The 12,790-nt window shown below is 35.3% G+C and overlaps 1 protein-coding gene across 1 annotated transcript in view; it reads right to left on the bottom strand.

Annotated features, from left to right (window-relative positions):
• LOC149215968 (uncharacterized) overlaps positions 1-12,790 on the bottom strand; it is a 54,061-nt gene that overhangs the window by 21,275 nt on the left and 19,996 nt on the right. The window contains exons 7-14 of the mRNA XM_089389782.1: positions 10,276-10,414; positions 10,053-10,108; positions 4,237-5,087; positions 3,937-4,127; positions 3,590-3,788; positions 3,091-3,334; positions 2,301-2,451; positions 1,932-2,043 (exon numbers count right to left, since the gene is read on the bottom strand). Of these exons, the coding sequence (XP_089245908.1) occupies positions 1,932-2,043; positions 2,301-2,451; positions 3,091-3,334; positions 3,590-3,788; positions 3,937-4,127; positions 4,237-5,087; positions 10,053-10,108; positions 10,276-10,414 (1,943 nt within the window). The remainder of the gene's footprint in view (positions 1-1,931; positions 2,044-2,300; positions 2,452-3,090; positions 3,335-3,589; positions 3,789-3,936; positions 4,128-4,236; positions 5,088-10,052; positions 10,109-10,275; positions 10,415-12,790) is intronic.

Below are 12,790 nucleotides of genomic sequence, written 5' to 3' on the forward strand. Positions count from 1 at the left end.
TGACTTCTTCATGATGTTTCTTCTTGCATTGGTCAAGCTCCTTCTTGAGCTTGGCTAGCTCTTCATCCCTTTCCTTTACTTGAAGCTTGATGAGGTCAAGCTTTTCATTCTCAGCTTCTATGATGGGTGCTTCTTGACTCATTGGCATGGTCAGTGCTCCCTTTGCATGAAGGTCATGCAGTCTGTCCCATATATCCTTTGCTGATGTATATTTTCCTAGATTCCTCTTCACAGAATCAGGGAGTCCATCTAAGATAGTCTTTGTTGCCTGTGCATCATACTCCATGGATTCTTTATCCATCTTGCTGTCATCAATCACTGACTCCCAAACTTCAATCCCTTCAAACATTAGGAAAGCCCTCATCTTTATTTCCCATACATCAAAGTTTCCATCAAACTTTGGGGTTTCAAATAGAATGTATTCTAATGGATTGCCTTCAAGTTTAGTAGAGGGGGGAGACACATTTTTAACAGGCTTGGAGGCTTTCTTCTTTGACCTTGCCATTCTTATCTGGGCTTCAAATACTTGACTGTGTTTTTTTTTAATAACTCAGAAACTTGGGAAATACCTGAATCCCTTTGGCTGAAACTTCACACTGCTGGAGAAGCTTTCTCTGCTACAACCACACCTTCCTTTAGCTTCTTTGAGTCTTCAAAGAGCCTGGACTAGCTCTGATACCACTGTTGGGTATTTTTCAATGGGAAAATACCAAAACCAAAACAATAAAACACAACAGAGGAGTGCTCTGTTTCTCTGCCTCAGGATCTTTATGCACAGAGAAGCTTTTAAAAAAAAATTATCTCAGAACAAACCAATACACAGCCATAAAAATATTTCTATTGATTAAAATATGAAGCCTGAAACAACATTCATCCTCTTTGCTGAGAGGGATTCACCAAAATTACTTTTACCCATCAAAACTCTGTTTTCACCTGAGAAATTGCTGTGCTGGGTTTACTGCAGTAAAACCCATTTTTACATTTGCTGGTGTAAAACTATTTTTACACATACTGCTGTAAAAATATTTTACACATACAGTAATCTTTACATTACATTCACAATCTCAAAAATACCTGAGCGCTCTTTTTATTTGCATTTCAATGTAAATCCAACCTATAAAAAAAAACTTACTCAAAACACATGCGCTCCACTTCGTTTCTTTTCTTCATGCACTACTGTGCAAAACCACACATGGTTTTTCGCTTTTATTGCACCTTCGTTTTACAATGCTCCACCATTTCCTTTATGCACTGCTGTGCAAAACCACACATGGTTTTTCCCTACACAAAATTACATCACCTGGTTCTATCTTTTTACACACTGCTGTGTGTTATCATTCACATTTTAATTTCATGTGCAATTCACTCATCTACAAAAATGAGCACTCACTAGAAACATATACCAAAAAAAATTAAAGATAGGGCGATGACTTGCCCATACCATTCTTTAAATTTGCCCATACTCCCGCTGAAATAAAATTAAAAACTTCACCAAAACTTACCAACCCACAATAAATTGCATTTACTGTTTTACTGACATTTACTGGCGGTAAAGGAACTTTTACTTCACGTCAAATTTATTTGCTGCTGACCTGTACTTTAACCATTGACTTTATTTGCATCGCATCGCAACTTTTCTCATGTCAAAGACCCCGACTCTATGACATTGCCGATAGCGATGTGCCGTTATCGGAAACACAAAAGCTCCTTTATAATTCCTTCACTTCATTTTGCCGATGCGATATCGGCGATCGCAGTTGAAATTATATTTTCAACAGATGTATGTGACGATCCATGACGTGAGGAGCCGGGAGTGTTGGAGGCAGAACTCACTAAAAAAGGTTTTGTGGGATCTGGTAACATTATAGTGCCCGTTGAAAGCATGAAGTTCACTGTAGAGATTGATGGACGAAGTAATGCGTCTTGTGTACATAGCAATGCAACTTGGACGCATCTCAAGACTTCAGTCTGATCGCCGCAGGTTTCATTTATTACTGGATCAACAATGGCCTCAATGTTTCCTCGTGTATATAATCCCCATGTCTGCATAATCACATCACATCGGGAAATTGAGAAAATATACAAGTGGTCATTAAGATCGATCACTAGTTTATGATGAATTGCAGAAGTAATAGATGCGGATTATGTATATGCTATAATCATGTCAAAACAGATCAGGATCAGATCAATAATCTTCAATGTCATATGACTTCGCTAAACAATCTATGGAGCAACTAAAGAACATGGTCCTGATAACGTGGATGTTGTCAATTGGAAATATAATGGAAACGTTATCTTACCCATTGTAAAAGAATCTGCATTTCAGGTGGTAAATTAAAATCCATGTTTCTTTTTCCACTTATAAGTTCTAGAAGAAGAATCCCAAAACTATATACATCAGCTTTAGCAGACAGTTGCCCGTGAAGGACATACTCTGGTGCCATATACCCTCTGCAAATAACAATTTCACTTTATAAATACCTCTTCCAATCTTTAAAAGAAAAAGTGTATAGATGAGTAGTGCAGTGCCATTAACATAAATCGTTTAGTAAGTATGCCTGTATTTTAATTCCACTACGGTTTTTTTTCCCTTGGTTGAGAATATCCTATTTTAGGTAGTTTTGTTCAAAATTTAACATGAATTTGTGGCAATTGAAATTTTGACTTAGGTAGTCTGTGTAATTCGAGTGTTCTAAATGTTATTTAAGGTGCTGAATCTAATCCTTCAGCACCTTTTACAAACCTTTTCACATATATTTTTGACAAATTTTGCCTAAATGAAGCAGAAATTTATGGCATTTACAGGTTTAAGTTGTATAGTTTGAAAAAGACAAAATCCATCCCAACATCAAAACAGACAATTTAACCAAAAATGTAATAAATAAACCAAAAATGTAATAAATAAATAAAATATCAGGAAGATCACCAAACTCCAACAAAAACTCAAAAAGTTAAACAGCCTTTCTGAAACCAAAATTATAATCCTAAAATACTAAATCTTAAAATGGTTAGACAGCCTTTCTGAAACAAAACAGTATAATACTGAAAAGTAGTTAATGTAGCCGAGTGATGCATGGTTCGAAGTTTCACCGAGTTCCTGTGCCCACAGAAGTTTCATCTTCCTCAGAAGTTTCATCTTCCTCGAAGAGTCTTGCCAATCCGAAATCTGCTATCTTGGGATTCAAGTCTTTGTCCAACAAAATGTTGCTGGCTTTAATATACTGATGGATAATCCGGAGATGAGAATCCTCGTGCAAGTAGAGAAGCCCTCGAGTTATACCAAGTATGATGCTACAACGCTTCTGCCAATCCAGTTGCCTGCGTCTCTCTGGAACTGTATCGACCATGCAGGAAAATAAATGATCACAACCGACTTAAAGTATGTATAAGCATTTCAGGGAATTATTTCCATTACGGACATTAATGTCTCACTTTTCCTTCAAAAAAATGAAGGAGACTTACCGAATAGAATTTTAAGGCTGTTATTGGGTAAGTACTCATAAACCAGCAACCTTAAATGAAGGAGACTTACCGAATAGAATTTGGGTAAGTACTCATAAACCAGCAACCTTAAATGAAGGAGACTTACCGAATAGAATTTTATCAAGGCTGGTATTGGGTAAGTACTCATAAACTAGCAACCTTTCTGATCCCGCTTCGCAACAGCCAAGTAATTTCACCAGATTTCGATGTTGAACTTTTGCCAACAACTTAACTTCATTCAGAAATTCCTTCTTGCCTTGCCTCAGCTTTTTCACTGCTATCTCTTTACCCTCTGGAGTAGTTCCCTGAGAGATTGAGAGAAAATGGTTATGGAGATTTTGTGAAGAAGTACTATAAATTATCCATCTATACTTACTCTGGTACCGGCGACCATATTGCAAGATCTTTTAAAACCTTCCAAAACAGAATGGATGTTTACGTAAAGTATGTTACCTTGTATACAGCACCAAATCGTCCCTGCCCAAGCTTGTTATTATCATGAAAATTTTCTGTTGCAGCTATCAATGTTTCCATTTCAAACACTGTAAAAGCTCTGGACAGGCTGGGAATCCTTGCTAAGACATGCCCCTGGCTGGTCTGTTGCTTATTTTCTCTAATTCGTGAGTCGCCCCCCTCATAGTATCCTACAAAAATTAAAGTTCGACCAAGAAAAAAAAGATTTAATTCAACGGACTCTACGCAGTATGCTACAGAAAGCAGACAATAATAGCAAAACGAATGCCTCTGCAATACCTCCCTGACGGCTTCCAGATAAGGCAGATTTCAATTTTTTTCGAATTCCAAACAGGAACATGATTAACAGGAGAAGAAAGCCGCCAGTAACACCAAAAATTATGGGTAGTTTGCTTGAAGACTTTTCTGGATGTGATGGAGACGCAACATAGATTGGTGAAGGCGAAGGATTAAAGAAAATATATCCTTCATATCGAATAATGCAGCTTCTAGCCATACCCCGAGCTCCGAGTCGTCCATTATTGTTTTTGAACAATTCATCAATTCTTGTTGACAGACATGTCTTGCAGTCGTCAAGGGGTATATCTCCCCAGCACTGAGCCAGGCCGTAGATCGGGCGCAACTGGCTGGAGTCTGCAGTTGAACCGGAAGCATATCGATTCGTTGCAGTTCCAGCTGTAATATCAGATGACAAATTAGACAAAAGCTGCCGAGCAGCCTCGGCATAGGCAGCAGGGTCTGGGGAGGCGCTAACGTTATTGAAATTATTGTATCCAGTATCATCCAAATGTCCAATGAAGTTATAGTTTCCATTATAACGTAAGAAGCAGAACATGGCCCAAACACTACAACCGACGTAATTCCCACAATATTGTAGAGCATCGATCTTTGCTTGACGCGAACAATTGTAGCATTCATAGACGGTTGCGTCTCCCCTGCATTGGAGGAAGGCATATATTCGGTTAGGAGTTTGGCCGTAAACAGAGGTATTAAACCTGCCTTGGGAGGTATGTTCAACCTCGACTAGAAGACGATTCAACGTTACATTCAGGTTGCTTACAAACGTGCTGCCGTTTGTATATTGAATGGTCAGGTTGGTGTAAGGAGTCGGCCACCACTCTGGTTGTAAGCTGCTGCACATGAACATATTAAATGAAAAGACGACAATAATATATATAACCATGAAAGACCAGAATTGCTTTCCATGGAAGCTGATCATCTTTGTCATGGGTGAAGGCGGGAAGGAGAATGTCATGATACTAGGAGAGGCTCATGTATAGTGGTCTTGAAGGCTGAGATCGAGAAGCTCGCACTTAAATGCACTCGCCTCCGTCAAAAATGGAGAGAAAAATTATTCGAAGTATTGAGCGCCAGTCGAGTTTAAATTCGCCACCGTCCATCGGAGAGAGAAATCACCGTAGTCTAACCGTTCTACGTTAGAGAACGCCCATCTTTGCTAGTCAAACTGCAATTTTCGCTTCGTATATTTTGGCTGCACTCCCGTGGTGATACCTTTTCTAGACATTTCCCTGGCACAAATTCCAACCTCAAGTTTAGTCAGATTCAGGGCGATGTCGTTTCAACTTTCAATACTGACTTCGGCAGTACACTTCAAAACGACTGTGGCGAGATGCAAAGAGTCAAATTTTAACAACTTGATGGGGTCGTTTTTGGAGAAATTTCCACCGAACACGGGTTTTGGAGGACAAATACTTTGCTTGCACGATACGCATAGCACTTAAAGTCAAGCTGCATTGAAACACAACTCTGGACGTCAGTATCGAAAATTTAAATGAAGCGAGCAGTGGTACAAATTGAATGGCTTTCAACTTCAGTGTTGAATGTTGAAACGAAATTATTCAGTCTTTTCTACAAATATGGAATCATAAGATGAAGTTGTTCATATGTTGAACGTTTCCAGTGGTACAAATTGAATGGCTTGCAACTTCAATATTGAAAGCTGAAACGAAATTGTTCAGTGTTTTCTATAAATACGAGTCCTAAGATGAAAAGTTCATATATTAGGTTTTTATAAATTCACGGTTGATCTTATATTGTTATCGTTGTGCTTTATAATTATCAAATTTGAAGAGCTGCTTTTAATTTCAATTAAATGACATATTTATTGAGGCTTTCCATAATTTAAAAACCAAAAAAACATTATAGTTTTAAGGAAAAATATTATTTTTATATTTTATTTTTAATCAAGTTTATTTTTATTACATTATGCTAACATCAAATATGTAATATAATTAAATTTGAAAATTATAAAAAGTGATTGTAATTGCAATTTTTTATAATTGAATTTGTATTTTTTTTAAAGTGTTCTTAAAAATCTCTATTACATTCAAATTATGCACTATCAATAATTAATATCTAACTAAAAAAAGTTCCAAGCAATAAATATTGTACATAACACCAACCCACCAGTGTGGTTGTAGTTGATGGCTATTTAGGTTAAACCTGAGATTTTAGAATTACCTTGAAAATAATATGGAATGAACATGTTGTTGTCATTGGACTTGTGAGTGGGTTCATGGTATGGAACTACCACCCTCGTAAGGCAGAGCATGCATTCCCATTGATTGTCGTTTATGAAGTCTCCCACATACAACAGTTGTTTGTCTCTCAACCTTTCCAACATCACAGAGGTATTGAACCTAGACATGACATGTAAATATGAGAAACCCAACAAAATCTAGAAACATATTGAAATGAATCAACGGGTTATTGATTCAATGAGAACAAAATTCAAGCCAACACTGCCATGAGCAAATACATCATCTTGAAAGTTCACAATCGTGAAGCTGTCATCTACATCTCTCATAATTAGAGTCCATTCTACCATTATTTCTATAGTCGAAATCAAGGCTAGCATAAGAGCACGACCTAGGTGGATACAAAACATAGAAGTCATTATACACCCATCTCCCCTTGAACAAGTCATATTGGCATTGTATTCCTAGTGAAGGACACGAAGGTTCTTCCATGGACATGTTGGTGCCCCTGCCTCCCATGGGCACATTATTAGCACTCTTGTTACCTATAATTGGATTTAACCCATTGAATTCTTCATGCAACATGGTTTCCATAATGTTCTTGGCAATGTATTCCACCCCAGTATTACTCTCAGATTTACCCCAGGAAACTCTAAATCTTGTTGTCAAAGGTGGGTCACAGAAAAAATTCCTGAACAATGCAGAACGACCTGCAAATTTCATCTTGCCTGTGTTGGGTAATGGATTCTAAAGCTGTGAATAAGTGCCATCATTAAAAGCCCATATGAAGAAGGAAAATAATATGAGAAAATTGCCACTTCGTCTAACCACGTTTGCAAAGAAAGTGCCTCCTTTCTTTCCCGTTTGTCTATCTACATGAAATCATATATATATGAATGAGAGAGAGAGACAAGTAGCATTTTATAGGTAGGGCAGGCACTTGAAGCAATGTAGTGTATATTCAAGGTTGCAAAACCACAACAAAAAACTGAAAAATCGCTAAGGTGAAGGGTTGATTCTTTGTTCTCATCAATTTTCCCTTCTTAACTCTTTCTTATAAATTTCTCATAGTTTTTTGGTTCTTTTTCATGTCTACTTCTAATCCACCCAACCCAGCACAAAGTCTCACCTCATAAACTTCCAATTTTTGCTCAAACTACATAAACAAGAAAACATCAAATTTTATTGAAAAATAATGTCTGAATATAACATCTCTACCTCATTTTAATACTGGTCAATTCTTCTTATTAGTCGGTAAAAAATCGTGTGACCATTCATATTTAGTCTGGAACATGTAATGGCCTCCAGGAAATGCACATGCCAACCAAACTTTGTAATCATTGCTCATAGCCTTAGCAAAATCTCTTTAAAGAAATTTCTGATTTAGGTGAGGGAAGAGATCTTTAAAGTTTGTAGGTGTCTTTCAAGAAAATCTAGCAGGATCTTATATTTTCAGTCTTTTTCAGTATGTGAATGTTAAAGTTTTGTACATTGTAAAGTTTTCTTGAGATGAATATTACTGCGTTATAGGAAGCAATACATTGGTGACTCGTGAGAAGAAGTTGAATTGAAGGAAATTAGTTAATGTCAACCATGTTTCTCTGTCTTTCTCCTGATTAGAAAAATATGAATTTTAAAAGCACTAGAAGGGAATGCACTGAATCATTGGGTTGTGTTTGTGTGAAACTCATGGAAATTATTCAAATTGTGAAGATATAACAAGGTTAATTATGGCTAAGAGTTTAGTATTGATTACTTATAACCTACGGAAGTCGATTTGTCAACTAACAGTACATATATGTATATGAATCTTTGTAGACTGTGTAAAGGGTATTAATACAACATGGTTTGGATTTTAATATCACTTTCGCCATTATATTAAATTCAATGTTATTATTGTAAATGGCGTGATCTAGATAATTAAATCCATCCACTGAATCGCTAATTTCCATAAAATTTTGTAACACGTAATTTATCTGGCAACAATTTATCCAACATCCCTTCATCGAGCATTTTGTTATAATATTTAATTTAAAAATGATCCTGGGATCAAGAATATGCTCAAAAATAAAAGTGCTCAAAATATCTAGAAATATACAGTAAATCATAGATCTCGTTGTTCTGATTCCAACGATAGTTGAATCGCCTCAATATGACATCATATGAGGAAGTTATCACGTTCTGAAGCTTTTGATAAATAGTAAAACATCAACTTGCATGGTTGGTTGAGCAGTGTATGGATGCCATGTGGAAGTTTATACATTGACGTAGTGCTGACGTCAGCAAGGTGATTGTGCAGTACGAAGCCTATCAAGACATGACACATGGTCCAGTGATACAGGGGAAAATGGAGTGATTTGATCAATTGATGTGGTTTGGTTTGAGCCAATTATGGAGTGACACATGGCCTAATCACAGGATGCCATGTGGCACTCTCGATGAGGCAAAAATTTAGTTAAGGACCGGATGAGCCTCTGCAAGGATCGCAATCATGAACAATCACCAACTAATTGTTTTCTCTGCCACTGCGCTATGTTGTTTCTTATTAATACAAAGTGATCCTAAAAATTTTCGTGAATGCTTTCAAATAAAAATCCTGATCATACATGACCTATTACTAACACTTACATTTTCTTTGTGAAACCATCAACAATGCATATTATAACAATACTTTAGCAAACCATCAACATAAAATAGGAAACTAATAATAAGCCATAATCATGAACAACCATAAACACATGATATGATAATGGAGTTCACCCCGTGTGAGCTATGTCTTCATGCCAAGTGTCAAGAGTGGGGAGAAACCACTTCATTAGTTCCTGCAAGAAGATGATGAGTACATTATGAAATCTTTGTCAATACAAGGATTAACCCCCTTAACTAGAGTGACATGTCTCTCCACGAGACATTATTCTATAAGAAATATCACTCATAAAATATCTCCTCTAGCATGATAAAGGAACAATATTTACCACAAAGTTGGATATAATAATCCTCTCACAAAGAGGCATACATGGATCTAAAATTCAAATCATTATCTCAGGAAAAATGAAATGAAGACATGAAAACAATGCACCTTATACCTCCAATTCTGGGGACAACCTGAAAATTATCTACTCGAATGAAAAAATGGCATGCACCATCACATTCCTTGTGAAAAATCGTGAAATTTGAGTATAAACTCGACCCCTTTCTGTCTCGGTCAAATTTGGGCTCCTCGAGAATCTCAAAGATTCCTCAAAGATTATCTTCTGCATGTTGACTGAAATTTTGATTCTTTGATAAATAAATTGATCATACCATCGCGTTCATTGCAAAAAATTGAGAAAAATTAGTATAAAGTTGGTTTGGTTCTGAAATCATCATTTTTGGGCCTCTAGGGAATCTTTCAAATTCCATATAAATTCTTCCATCAAAATTCCACCTTCATGGTTCCTACCTCAACATTATGCTCACTCAAATAAAAAAACCAATCACGCCATCAATCTCCTCTTGAAATTCTAGTTAATCTAAGTACAAACTTGGCATGATTTTAACACCTTCAAAAACTGGCTCCCATGGAATCAAATTTTAACAACTTTTCCACCGACACACGGGTTTCGGAGAAGAAATACTTTGCTTGCACGATACGCATGGCGCCTAAAGTCAAGCTGCAGATGCAAACAGTCAAATTTTAACAACTTTTCCACCGACACACGGGTTTCGGAGAGGAAATACTTTGCTTGCACGATACGCATGCGTAAAGTCAAGCTGCAGATGCAAACAGTCAAATTTTAACAACTTTTCCACCGACACACGGGTTTCGGAGAAGAAATACTTTGCTTGCACGATACGCATGGCGCCTAAAGTCAAGCTGCAGATGCAAACAGTCAAATTTTAACAACTTTTCCACCGACACACGGGTTTCGGAGAAGAAATACTTTGCTTGCACGATACGCATGGCGCCTAAAGTCAAGCTGCAGATGCAAACAGTCAAATTTTAACAACTTTTCCACCGACACACGGGTTTCGGAGAAGAAATACTTTGCTTGCACGATACGCATGGCGCCTAAAGTCAAGCTGCATTGAAACTGTAGTAACGGTAAAAATATTGAGAAGAAAACTATACCGGGACAAAATGCATCTTCATCGAGAAAATGGGTGTTGGGATGAAATGAAAATGGGAAAATTATGTGCAAAAAGGTTTTAGGTGGATGCTAAAAAGAGACCAAATTAGACACGCATCTTGTTTCATATTGATATTCAATCAAAATTTAAGTCCAAGAGGTAGGTACTATGCCATGAGTATTAAAACTTACCAAAATTGTGGTTTTTACGTAAGAACTAACCACATGTTCAATTACAACTTTTCCACTTTCTCACGGAGGAATAGCTAGTCACATAAGTTTCGAAAAATCAATTGCATAGAGATAATAGGGTTTCATGAATACATGAAACATCTTTAATGGGAAGAATGTATTTTCTCAGGGAGGAATACCTAATCACATAAGTTTCGAAAAATCAGTTGCATAGAGATAATAGGGTTTCGTGAATACATGAAACATCTTTAATGGAAGAATGTTGATTCATGAGACTTGCCATTATTTCACATTTTTTAACCATCTTGTAGTAGTTTTTTTCTTGACTTTTAATCTTTTTTCACATCCCTGTGACTATGTTTTACTTTTTAGGATGAATATTTTTTTATATATTGATTTTAGTATTTAAAATGATTTTATGATTAAATATTATAAAAATAACATGTTTTTAATTATTTTTGAAAGTTTGGGAGATATATAATGAGGAAAAGATGACATAATATATTGAGCATATAATAAAGACAAAAGAGTTTTGATATTGGCAATTTTAAAAATATTGAGCTCAAAGTTAATGAAAAAATATAGAAGGGTATAAAAAATGTTAATGAAAAAATGGATACCTACAATATCTAGTGAGACTAGAGATTTTTAAAATTTAGAAGGTGTATTGAGTTCATATTAGTAGGGAGTTAAATAATGTGATTTTTATAGGAAATTTTCAAGATGTATTCAAATTAAGGGTATTGTTTAGTATTCCACGAATGCATGTGATAAACAGCCATAAAATAACATTGAAACTTTTTTATTTAAATATCATGAAGATATTCATGAGAGGATGTTTACAGATATTTATAGATACTTGTTAATTATTAGCAAACAGTTGTAACCACATGAGAGATGTGGAAATGAATTTGTTGCTAATCTTAGTTCCAAAGCAAGTTTTTGTATAAATAAGAGTGTCTTCCTCCTTCCAAAGAGAGGACTCTTAGAGAATATGTCCAACATATGATAAAACATTATACTTTTTTTAATATTTCCTTTCACATATATTGTCATCCTTTGCTTTTAGATGTAAAATGTTTTAATTTTAGTTTATGATATTATAGAATAGTTTACTACTATATTTTTTGGAGAATTAAGCTCACTACAAATAGATCATGGCCTTTTATTTCATTTTATGTTTGTTTATCAATTTTATGCAATTTCATTTCATGGTTAGCTTTTCCATTGATGCATGTCTGGTGTGTGTTTTTATCACAGCTAACTAACAACAAGATAAATAAATCATGGAAAATTGTGCTAAGAGATAACCTATTAACAAAAAGATCCCTACCTAGTAGCATGATTGAGACAAGCACATGACCATTATCAAGAGTGCTTAAGCTTGGTTTTATTTATGAAGTTTGGTTTGATTCATTTCCATAGCTAGTCTCATTAAATTCTATTATGAAATATACCAAAATGGAGTCTACAAGTTGATTTAGAACCTTGGTTGATAAATGAAAGTATATTTCAATGATTAATTTGTTTTTTCATATAGTATATTTCATTTTAATATCCTTTAATTGAACTAAATTATGGAATATATCAAAACAAGTATTGTTGTAGAAAGTTTCATATCTTGAACATTGAACACTTAACTATAACATGATTTGCAATGTTAGTTGATATAGTAAGATATCGTGGATTTTTTTTAGTTTAATTAATTCATTTCACAAGTTTTAGCTTCAATAGAATAATTATTACATAGTTTAAGTAGATCGTATTACATATAATCTATTTCTGCATATACAATATTTTCATTTCACACGTTTTACATATAATCTAATTTTGCACATACAATATTTGCATTTCACACATTTACGAACCTAAGTTGAAAATTAATGTCTAATATTATGCAAATAAATTACATGACAATCAACACATCAATATTAGGTTTTAACTAAGATGTAAAGATTTTTTACTATTTCTGGAGTGCATTGGATTTGGTTAGATGTAAATGGGAGGGCATGGGAGATAAAGAAAAGTAAATTT

This window comes from Pinus tabuliformis, chromosome 1_1 (genome assembly GCF_031772625.1).
Source record: "Pinus tabuliformis cultivar Carrire ecotype Pingquan chromosome 1_1, CPIR1, whole genome shotgun sequence".
In the NCBI taxonomy this organism is placed as follows: Eukaryota; Viridiplantae; Streptophyta; class Pinopsida; order Pinales; family Pinaceae; genus Pinus; species Pinus tabuliformis.